This window comes from Microtus pennsylvanicus, chromosome 4 (genome assembly GCF_037038515.1).
Source record: "Microtus pennsylvanicus isolate mMicPen1 chromosome 4, mMicPen1.hap1, whole genome shotgun sequence".
Lineage (NCBI taxonomy): Eukaryota > Metazoa > Chordata > Mammalia > Rodentia > Cricetidae > Microtus > Microtus pennsylvanicus.
This window is the reverse complement of record NC_134582.1, coordinates 123,364,112-123,376,196: the sequence shown is the minus strand read 5'-3', so window position 1 is coordinate 123,376,196 and position 12,085 is coordinate 123,364,112. Positions and strand designations below refer to the sequence as shown.

General features: G+C 42.4%; 1 protein-coding gene across 1 annotated transcript in view; it reads left to right on the top strand.

Moving 5' to 3' along the window:
• Positions 1-12,085, top strand: part of Itih5 (inter-alpha-trypsin inhibitor heavy chain 5) — an 89,501-nt gene that overhangs the window by 39,157 nt on the left and 38,259 nt on the right. The window contains exons 6-7 of the mRNA XM_075970346.1: positions 6,367-6,536; positions 7,384-7,500. Of these exons, the coding sequence (XP_075826461.1) occupies positions 6,367-6,536; positions 7,384-7,500 (287 nt within the window). The remainder of the gene's footprint in view (positions 1-6,366; positions 6,537-7,383; positions 7,501-12,085) is intronic.

The following is a 12,085-nucleotide window of genomic DNA, read 5'->3' as shown; positions in this document are numbered from 1 at the left end:
TAGATATCAGGCAGATATCTTCATAACTATACTGTCATCCTCATGCTTAGCCAAGGCTTGGAGTCACGACTTTGGGCTTCCCAGCAGAATTTAGGGGCATCAACTAGGTCAGGATTTTAACCAAAAGAAGCAGCTTTTAAATGAAGCAGGATTGTTTTGGGATGTCACGAAACCCTCACAATAATCTTTTGTTTTGTTTTGTTTTGTTTTAAATATTTATTTATTATGTATACAATGTTCTGTCTGTGTGTATGCCTGAAGGCCAGAGGAGGGCACCAAACCCCATTACAGATGGTTGTGAGCCACCATGTGGTTGCTGGGAATTGAACTCAGGACCTTTGGAAGAGCAGGCAATGCTCTTAACCTCTGAGCCATCTCTCCAGCCCCCCTCACAATAACCTTGACTTTAAATCTTTAAAAAAAAAACCCGTCTGTTCACAATTTCGTGAATGCATACTCTAACTCTCATAATATCCCTTCCTTCTCTCTTTCTCCCATCCTGCTGAATCCCTTGTTTCCCCAACCTGCTGTTAGATCTTTTTAAAAGTATCTGTTGTTCACCTTCTTACCAGTAATGTTTTTACTATGGGAATCAGGTCAGTTCAAAATTGCTTACATAACCTGTAGAAGTTGCCTCTTGCCATCCCAGCTTTGACTCAGCATCACAGGCACTAGAGACAGAGAAGCGAAAGATCTGAGCTGAGCCTGTGTTTAGTTGTCTCAACCCCTCCGCCTCAAAACTTCCTATACTCTTTTGACTTCAATAATCCTGGAAACCGAGTAGCTTAAGTAGAAAGAAGAGAATTGCTAAATCACAGCTTCACTCCCCTTTGCACTGGAAGTAGAAGCTATTGACACATCTATCTGAGATTCAGAGACTCACTGTGGTGCAAGGTCTATGCTCTGACTTGAGAGCAATACAGTGCCATATGTTTAGGAAGGCTGAATCAAACCTATTCCTCAACTTTTATGAATGTTCTCCTTTACAACTGACTTTATCTTTAGTTGTCAAGGCTCTTGAGAGTATATTTTCAGTCCTCTCTGGTAGTGCCTGGCATGGAATGGATGCCCATGAAGTTTTTGTTCAATGAATTAAGAAAGAAAGGACTTTGTAATAAAGAGCCGTTAAGTTTTCAACAGTTTACTACTTTGGTTTTGCCAGGTCTTGGGCCTATCTCTCCTTTTGTTATCATGGAGGGATTAGAGGGCAGACATTTTGGTTCTAGAAGAAATTGGTTCAAAAAATTCTAAATTATATCTCTCTTTGCTAGGGCTGCTGGGTGAAATCTTGATGCCTACTTACATTTTATTTGTGGGGAAGCCACAGATGCCATGTAACACTCTGGACATTCTGAAAACTATTGACGATTTGTCCAAAACTCAAGTAGAAGCGGACATCCTGTATTTTTATTTTCTAAATCCGGCAAGTGTCCGTTACTAAAGGATAGTATTGTGACTCACCACAAAACCCCCAGTTCTATGTTCTTCCTCAGATCCGGCTGCTTTTCAGCAGCTGAAGGGCATAGCCCGATTTGGCTTTGGTGAGATCTCTGAACTTTTGCCAGGAAAGCAACTAATTGTTATGCGAAGCGTTTCGGTGTTGTTTAGCTCAGGGGTGACTCAGGTGTGAATCATTTGGCTCCAGAGTGAGCTTTGTTTTCCTTCTTCATCCTGGCATGGAAGCCCATGTCACCTTCCTTGTTCTGACTGGATTTCGGTTGGGGCCATCTGTGGACAGCATGCTAAGAGATGAGTGTGTCACCAAAGCCTGGCGTTCCCTCTTTAGGTAGGGAGTGGGAACAGCCTGTTCTTCCTGTAGGACTTCACTTTGGTTTTTTGGTTTTTTTTTGATTCTTCTAGTGTGTGAGATGGATGCCATTGTGTGAACGAAGCCATCAGTCGCAGCTGTGGCTAAAGTCAGGCCGGCCTTTGCTGTGTCTGCCCACAGAGTTCCATAATCAGTGTCTTCAGTTGTCTCATGGAAACCACCTATGGATATAGCAATCTCCTTCATGTTAAGTGGTCAACATGTATAAACTTTCTTCACACTCAATTATGGAAAACTGAGAGTCCGTAATATATTATTTAAGGGAGAAAGAAACTTAAAGAGGTAGCGAAGAATGCAAACTTGTTAAGAAATTTGGGCAAACACCACTTAACTATAAAAAAAGACCTCTTGAGTTCTAAAATGTAAATTTTCATTATTCTTCTCTGCTGTGCTATATGATGCTATTGCGCTTATATAATGCTTTCTCCAAAAAGAAAAAAAACACACACACCAACAATGTAAGTTACTTTTATCTAATTGCTGAGACCAATCAAGAAGCAGCGTAGGATGAAGGGCTTGTTCCAGCTTCCCGTTCAAGGGGCTCGGCTCATTGTGTGGGGAAGCCATGGAGGGTGAGGTGGATAGTCACATTGTATTTGCAGTCAGAACCAGAAAGCAGATCTCGGCTCTCTTCATCCTTTGTATTCAGTCTGAGCCTCCAGTTTGATGGATGGTGCTTCCCACGTTCAGGATGGGTCTTCTCACATCACTTAGCTCACTGTAGATGAGTCCTCACAGACAGGCCCAGAAGTGTGTCTCCTAGGGAACTCTAGGTCCTGGGAGGCTGACAATCAATAATAACCATCACATCAAACACGTGAGAAGAATCCTTTCCAGTAAGAAAACTTTATTTAGTGAGAGATTTGTAAAAAGCAACCAGTTTCTTCTCATTGCCGCTGCTTAGTTTTTATTACAGCACTCAGCTGATCTGCATGACTTTCGTCTTTAACATCAAATTGTAGCTGCCCAATAAGTCACAGTATTTTTGACTGCCTGGAATTTAACTGAGTAGCTCAGCTGATGAATTTTTATAAACACACCTAGGCCATCTAGCCTCTTTTCAGGGGAAATGAGCAGGCAGTGTTTGTTTGGAAATCCTTTTGTAGAAGGCACAGGTATTGGCAGCTTTGGGGTTGACAGTAGCCAAACCCAAAGCCCACAGGAAACAGAATCCAGGAAATCCCTCTGCTCATCAGCTCTCGGGGCTGTAGCTTCCAGCCAGTGTCCTTGAGCATGGTTCTTTGGCCCCTGTGTATTTTCCCATTTAGACACTTTATGTAGTAACTGGCTTCCTTCCCCCAGCATTTGTGGTTGTCTAAAAGAATATCTGTTTGTGACTAGCATCCGTGGTTTAGCACAAAGCCAGGACTGGAAGTTTGTGTCCTCTGAACCTCTCTCTAGATATAAAACAATATATAATATATTATATATACCAGCCAAATGCGTGTTTTGTTTTTAAAGGATAGAATCAAACAAAGAAAATGAAATAGCACTTATAAACTTGAATTTTTTAGCAGAAGTTATGAATCTTCATTTCAGAAAAGCATATGCATACATTCATATGAGAATTCTGCACACCCTCTCAGGGGGCTCTCTAAGAAGCAGCTACCTTCATTGCACTTTATAAAATTATTCTTTTTTCTTAAAGATTTATTTATTTATACAGTATTCTTGGTATTCTGTCTGCAGGCCAGAAGAGGGCACCAGATCTCATTACAGATGGTTGTGAGCCACCATGTGGTTGCTGGGAATTGAACTCAGGACCTCTGGAAGAGCAGGCAGTACTCTTAACCACTGAGCCATCTCTCCAGCCCTAAAATTATTCTTTATATAGACACTCTTACATTCCAGATCAATAATGTTCATAAGGACTTACCAGGCCTTTCCAAATTATTGTTTTCATCAAGCTGTCATGGGTAAACAAACTGCGATTCCAAATGAAGACTAGCTGTTACAGAAAAATAATAGGTTTTTTTTTTCTTTTAATTTGTATAGGAAATGACTCCAAAAGAGAGGGTCTGTGATGGTTAAGCTTCATCACTCTCTTGACTGAATTTAGAGTCGCCAAGAGACTTGCCTCTGGGGATGTCTGTGAGGGGCTTCCAGAGTCGTTCCCTGAGGACGAAAGGCTAAGCCTGCAGGGGGCGGGCAGCAGCACCATCCAATGGGCTGGGGTTGTAGAAATTAAAAGGAGAAAAGCAGAAAGCAAGTGATACAATGTGACCAGCTGCTTGGCCTCCTCTGCTGTGATTCCTCCACGGTGATGGACTGTACACTCACACTGAGTCAAAATAAAGCCTTTTTGCCCTAAGTTGCTGTATCAGGCATTTTTTCACACTATATAGAAAACTAATGAATACACCGGTGATTATGTATTGAACAGCTATTATGTGCCTGGAGCCATGTTCAACATTGTCCTAGCAATGATGCATGCTGGTCGGGCTCCAGTTTGCCAGAAGTAAAACTGAAACATTGAGTCAGTCACGTAGGGTCTGTGAAACACAAGCGCTTTCTTTGCTATTACATGGCTTCCACAGACTTCTTGCTTTTGAAGTCCAAGCTTTACACAGGAGGACAGCCTCATGGGAAAGCTGGTGGCCTGAGAGGAGTCCCTGGGTACAGGGAGCAGCTAGTACATTTTCTTGATGGCAGTTGACAAGATAGAGTGCCCTTAACTGTGGCAGCTGCCACACTTCACTCCTTCCTCTTAACCAAGTGGGCAGAAAACAAAGAGGAGGAAAACAAACAAGGCCTCTTATTAGACAGGTGTGGCAGCGGTTTCCTTCTTCTGGTCAGCTTGCAAAGCCTTCCTTTCTGGGCTTCATTATCTTTAGAACACGGGGAAGGGCCCTGAGTACTCAGCTCACTGTGCTTATTAAGTACTGTGTGACAGTCAGCAGGGTGAGCCCTAGTTCAGAGCAAGGAAACCTCAATAGTATTAAATAGGATTATTTTGCTTTGGGGTTTAGATGAGTAGCTGGAAGTCTATATTAATAGAATTATCAGATTTCCCTTTCTTTAATACAGAAGATTTTACTTTCCCCTTTCTTTTGTGTTTGCGTGTGTAGGTGTGTACACCTGCCTTTGTGCACAGGTTTGTGCATGTGAAGGTCAGAGGTCAACTCCTCTGTTGCTATACACTTTTTTTTTTTAAGACAGCATTTCTCAGTGAACCTGGAACTCACAAATTGACTAGATTGGTTGGTCAGGGAACCCCATGAGCCCCATCTCTACACATCAGCACTGGAATTACAGACACTCATTATCATGCCCGTCTTTCTACACTGGTTAAAGATGGGCACTTGGGCCTTCATGCTGTGTCACCTTCCTAGCCCAGAGCACTGTCATTTTCTAGAGATATGGGCAAGTGGCTCAGGCCAGGCTGTGAAAGAGCATGCCCTGCAATCCTGACAACCTGAGTTTGATCCCTGGAGTCGAAGAGGGAAGGAGAGAGCTAACTCCTGAAAGTTGTCCTCTGACCTCTGCACGCGTGTCCTGGCACCCCTGTGCACCCCTGTGCACCCCTGTGCACCCCTGTACAGTAATAGTTTTTAAAAGGTTCTGCTTTTGAGTTGCTCCCCATAGTGGTAGAAACCATGCTGGTAGAAAACCTTAGCTGTATGGCACTTAGTGGGCGGGAGCCAGCCTCAGGAATTTGGCTTCTTGGTGAAGAACCAAATAGAGAATTCACCCACTCTTTGGGCTTGTGAAATAAAGCATTTATATGAAATTCATGAATTTTCATCATGAATGAACACCAGAGGTCAACAGGCAACACAAATAATACACATCCTTTCTCGTGGTCTGTATCAAAGAACCTAGTCAAATAAATCAGAAGAAAGAAGTGATAGTCTTTAAATTCCCAGGACTTTCATTTTGTTATGAACGAATTAAGTTGGGGAACTTGTCAAAAGACATTTTGAGAGAGATTTGGAGCAAGATAAAGTGGGTGCATGCTGGTAGTTTAAAGATAATACATTGGATTATTGCAGAATATTAGAATAACTTACATACTGCAAAGGCTATGGCTATGATCTGTATGTAACCTATGCAAGGACTCTCACCCAGTGCAAAGGAAATCAGTATCAGTTCTTCTGTGATGCTAATATTGTTGCTCTGACAGGAGCCAGAATCATCCAAGAGGCAAACCAATCCTTTGTGCCTGTGAAGGACTATCTAGATTAGCTTTATTGGGGTAGAAAAGATGACCCTCACTATGGGTGGCACTGTCTTATGGGATGGGGTCCTGGATTGGATTAAAAGAAGCAAGTGAGATGAGCAGGCATTCATCTCTCTGTTTTCTGATCTTGGCTGCAAAGTGACCAGTTTCTACTCCATTATGGCTTATCTACTCAAACGATGGGCCCAAACAAACCCCTTCTGCCTTGAGAAATTGACAGACGTTCTTAGAAGATACCAGGTCTTCAAACGTCCAATAGATTGAAGTCTAACATCCTGTGTCTATGCAAAATGGTAATTCTCTTCAGGAAAAGGCTTTATAATTTCAGCTATTTGTTGTATTTATATCTTACTTACAGGTGACACGGGTCCTCCCCCTTCTACAGTCATCAACCAAAATGAAACTTTTGCCAAAGTTATTTTTAAGCCGACTGTGGTCCAACAAGCTAAGATTGCCCAGAATGGCATTTTGGGAGATTTCATCATTCGATATGATGTCAAGAGAGAACAGAGCGTTGGTGACATCCAGGTAATGGCTTCCATGATGCTGCCATGTGTGGAGCATGATCCTTTCTGTTCAGTTCAGAACTATGGATTCCAACACTTAACTGAAGGTGAAAGATCTTTCCGGTTCTTGGTAAAATGGTTTAAACCCCAAATATGTCTTCGAAGAGACTAGTGGTGCTCCCTTGCTGGCTGCCAAAGGTACCTATTTCGTGCTTCAGTAACCTGGACAGCAAATGAAATCTATAATATAATTTTCCCTGTGGTGTTTTAGATGAGGTTAGAATTTTAGCACCTCTTCAGCTTTAATTAAAAGAGACGTTCCGGAGCTTATTTCCCTTCAGGTTGTATTGCTGCAGAGACAAGGTGAGAATATTAAACTATGTAGATGTGCGCAGAGAATGCAGACAACTTTGACACCTCCCTGTGTAGGATGCTTAGTCAAAACAGATCATGAAAGAAGCAGGGTTCTCAAGAAGCAAGGTCAGAAGAAGATGCATAATTAAGTCGGTGGTTTGTCATGGTCTATGTATCTATACCTGTGTATACATTTATATTATTTTCAAGGTAATGCAGATTCAGCCCAGGGTCTACATATCCTCGGCAAGCGCTCTGTCACTGAGTTTCACCGCAGTCCATGATGAATAAATTTAAAAGAGTTGATTCTACTTTATTATATTAGTTAACACTAGTTCCCTTGGAGGAATCAAGCTGTAGATAATTTTCTTCTTGGTGTGGAAGCCTAGACTCTCTGTCTCATGCCATCTTTGAGTTTCATGCTATCTTTGCGTTTTACAAGTTCTAACGACTGTTCTCATAATTTTCTTACTTATTCTGAATCCTACTTCGGTTACTCTATTTTCCTCCACCAGGTTCTGAATGGTTACTTTGTGCACTACTTCGCTCCCAAAGACCTCCCTCCTCTACCCAAGAATGTGGTTTTCGTGCTTGACATCAGTGCCTCCATGGTGGGAGCTAAACTCCAACAGGTGAGTGAGTGCTGCCTGCCCATTGCTTGCTCAAGCTTCTGACTGGGACGGTGATCTGCCTTGTGAATGACATTCAGCTGATGCCAAATGTCTGTTTTACCATGCAGCTGTTCCTCCTTACAGACATCCTTAAACTGCTTTCTGTGAGTCGTTGGTAGATTCTATGGAAGAAAGCAGAAGGACAGGCTAGAGGGAACAAGGGAGGACAATGTGAGTGATATAGGAACACAGTGAGAGGGTCACTCAACAGTGTTGTGGGCTGACCATGGTGAGGGACACTGGAATGCAAATACTTAGGAGACGGAGGCAGAAGGAACACAAAGTCAAGACTAGCCTGGGGTACACAGCAAGTGTCAGGACAATCTGGGCTACATAGCTAGACCTGGCTCAAAACAAGGCTAAATGAAACAACGAAACAGAACAGTACCACATCAACAAAAACGTGTCCAGTGGGGATCCCTTGGCCAACAGTGAAACAGAACCCTTAGCAGTCCCTTTGGCATACCCATAGAACAAAGAATCCAGGTCTCAATAATTCAGAAGTGGTTCTGACAAAATCTGCAGCCCGTTCCCACAGCTCCAAGTGCAGAGGGGTCACCAGAGGACATTTGCGTTGTTGGCTGACTTCGATTGTTGCTGTTGAAAGACACTAAAATTTTAACTTTTGTTCTCTTTGGGGGTATTATTTATTGGTGTCTGATTTTGTGATTTTCTCTTTCATATTTGTTTCTGTAATTTTAAAATGATGGTTTCTTATTTATTCTTCCTTAGAGGTTTTCTTTTCATACTTTATGAAATTGTAGATTAATGGATGTGATGTTAGCTTTCATCGACAACTGGTCTTTATCTAGACTTGCCTGGGAAGGGAGCCATGGTCAGCACTGATCTAGATGGATGAGGTTGCCCTGTAGGCATCTCTCATGGAGTCTTTATTATGCTAACTGAGGTGAGAAGACTCCCCACTATGGGCAGCATCATTCCCTAGGGGAGTCTGAACCATCTCAGAGTGAAGAAAGGAATTTGAACACTTAATGTGCATTTATTCCTAGAAAGACTATATTGATTAATAATAATAATAATAATAATAATAATAATAATAATAATAGTAAACCTGTTCCAGATACACTAAAGGGATAAGTAAAGATAATAAATGAACCACATTCAAAGCTATAAAAAGATTTATTATTAACTGGTTTTATAGCAAAGAGCAAGTTTTTAAAGATTAAAAATAGAAGATGAAAATGACTACAAAAACAGTTATTTCAGGTAAAAGAAAATTGTAAACTTCTGTTGTAAATTAAAAACAAAAACAATAAATGACTGGAAAGCTGTATTCAGGAAAAAGACAAGTGTTTATCATCCATAGTCAATGAACTATTGCAGATCAATAAGAAATAAACCTTCATAAGAAGGTGAAGAAATGATGTGAGGTGATCCCTGAAAAAATCATGAAGAATCTGGAAAAGGGAGGCAACCATATTAGCAATTAAAGAAGAGCTATTGACGGGGTCTTGGGTGCTTGAAGCTTAGCATTCATTAAGTCCTGCTTCAGCCTCCATCACGGCATAAATAGGATGGGTGCCACACTTCTGTGATCCCAGCTCTCAGGAGGTGGAGGCAGGAGGATTGAAAGTTCAAGGCTACATAGCAGTTCCAAGTCAGTCAGGGATATACAGGAGCTTATTTCAAAACAAAAGAAAACAACATAAAAAGAAATACTATTTTTATCTCCATAGTTTTAAACTATAAATATTATTATTTATAAGGACACTTTGAATAATGTGCATTTTAGTGTACTACACAAGTACCATGTTTACATTATTTCTCAATAAAGTATTAAGAAGTACCAAAGTGGAAAAATGCTCGGCCAGTCTACTGTCACCATCCCATTGACTCTGAGACCATCTGTCCCCAAGGCTGAAGCTGCTCAGAGGCTCATCTTTGAGCACCCAAGCTACTTCACAGCCTAAGTCCAAGACCAGTTGGTTTTCAAACCCATGATCCTCCACAGCTGATGGGGTGGTGGTCAAGGATATACCTATCTATAAGCATGGTTGTTGTCGACATGTGTTCCCAGTACTTTAGACTGAGTGAGGCTGGAGGATTGTGAGTTCAAGGCCAGCCAGGGTTATGTAGCACAGCCCTGTCTAAAATAATAAAAGAGGGGAAAGAAAGAAATCTTGCCAAAAAAAGTCTAGAAAGGTAAAGGTAAATCCTGCTCAAGCCATATAGAGAAATCAGCCAAACAAACAAAAGGACGAATCAAGGCTTTTCCAAATTCTCCTTTACTTATAAAATAAGCAGGGGCCCCTCATGTGGATATCTATACACCTGTGTGCGTACACACTGTGTTGGGAGGTGACTTATGGTGTCCTCCTTAATCGCTCCACACCTGATTCTTTTTGAGGCAGTGTCTCTCATTGAGCATGGGGTTCCCTGAATGCCTAAACTGACTGCCAGGATCCTCCTGTCTCTGCCTCCCCCGTGGTGTGATTACACACATGTACTGCCATGTGCAGATTTTATGTTGGAGCTGGGGATGAACTTCAGGGTCTTATGCTTGCCTGGTAAGTGCTTTACAGACTAGACCATCTCTCCAGATATTTGAAGACCTCTTAAAAACATAACAGGGCACATATTCAACATGATATTCATTATCCTAAGTGTAGTACATGAATTATGTCTTATGGAAGTAGTCTACCATCCTTCTTTATTGATGGAAAGCTGAGGGTTTGTACAGGTGCATAGCCTGGCCTATAAGTGGATTAAGGTTCAGGCTTTGGTTCCAGGTCTGCCCTGAAGCCCATAAACCAAACCATGAAACTATCACACCATTATGGGAGCAATAGCGTGCAGCCAAGAGAGGTGTGGATGGATGCAAGGTCGATGCTATTTCTTAGTTTAAGACTTCATTGAGAAGGCTGCACTCTGGAAGGCGTGAGCTTTCTCCTTATGCAAGGACAATCCAATGACTGATGTGAGACCATCGCCACGCTCCTTTCTCCTGTCATTTCTGGACATTGAAACCCTATTCCTTGCTAGTCACTGTCAGTTTGGCATGCTTCTTTCTCCTGGCTTCTCAGCAGCAGCATGGCCTCTTTCCAGGAGAACCACCCTGGAACAGCCAAACACATGTCTGAGCAATTTGCAAAGCCCCTTGCTGCCTTGAGTGGTTTTGCAAGTCCTATTTTAGCAATCCGTAATTTCTCCAAAGCCACAACACTGGGTGAAAAGCTCAGCTGGCTTGTGGGAGAGTCTCATAGACGATGTTGTATAACTGATTAAAAAGACAATTGTCCCAAGCACAGGGCTTTCGTATTCGGTCAATGGGCTTGGCAACATGAGACATTTGACACAGGTCCACTTGGATCCTGTTAGGAATCATTCTCCATGCTTTTAGCATCTCAAAACTTTGAAAGACTTGAAAAGTTTTGCTGTTCTTATCATGGGGTTAAGAGTATAGTTGGTATTAAATAATTTCTCAAGGGTTGCAGGTATGGTTCAGTGATTCAAGGCAGTAGCCATGCAGGCCTAATGACCTGAGTTTGTCCCGCAAGGACTGTCTTCTGACTTCTACACAGGAACAATGACACATGAAGGTGTGTATGCACATACAAAAATTAATGTAAAAAATAACTACTCAAACAATTGGCTTTTAAAGAATTGTAAAGATTGAGTTGGGGTGGGGGAAGCTTGGTAAGCCAAGTGCCTACCATGCATGGATGAAGACCTGGGTTTGGATTCCCAGCATCTATGTAAAAGGAGCTAGGTATGATGGCCCTTGCCTATACTATCAATACTAGGGAGGCAGAGACAGGACGCTCTCTGTGGGGTTTTGGCAAGGCAGTATAGCAGGATTGGTGAGCTCCAGGCTCAGTAAAAGGCTATCTAGAAAAAAAATATAATAAGGTGGAGAATGACTGAGGGAGACATTTGCTGCTGACCCCTGGCCTCCACACTTATAAATACACACATGAATACATATGCATGCATACACACCCTCCCCACACAAACAGTGAAGTTTATTTGACCTGAAAAAAAGCATACTCCGTAGGGGGCATGTTTGTACCTGGAGCCCCTAAATCTATATGCGTCCAGAGTTTTCTGGTTCTTTTCCTAGTGCAGTGGAAATGTGCATCTGGATGCTAAGGCTACCCCAGTGTGAGAGCAGAGATAGGGCCTCCCACTGGCCACTGGCACACACTTGGCTTTTCCTCTCCCATGTGTGCGTTGAGAGATGACTGACATTGGATCAGACTTCTGCTACTCAGTCCTAAAGCTCAATGAGGTGGGAGCTGGGAGGGGGTAGAAGGAAGAGAGGCCATGTGCCTGGGTGCTTGTCTTTCGTTAGTTGACTCACACAACTAAGACATGAGCATCTGCAAACATGTCTGTCCTAAGGAACACTGGCGATGACACTGTGGCCACTAAGTAGCGTTTTCTGGGCTGGCAAGATAGCTCAGTGGGTGAAGGAACTTGCCGTCATTTCTGATGAACTGAGTTCGATTCCCTGAGACCTACATCGAGGCAGAAAACTGACTCCTGAGAGCTGTCCTCTGACCCCCTAAACCTCACTCCTTCCCAT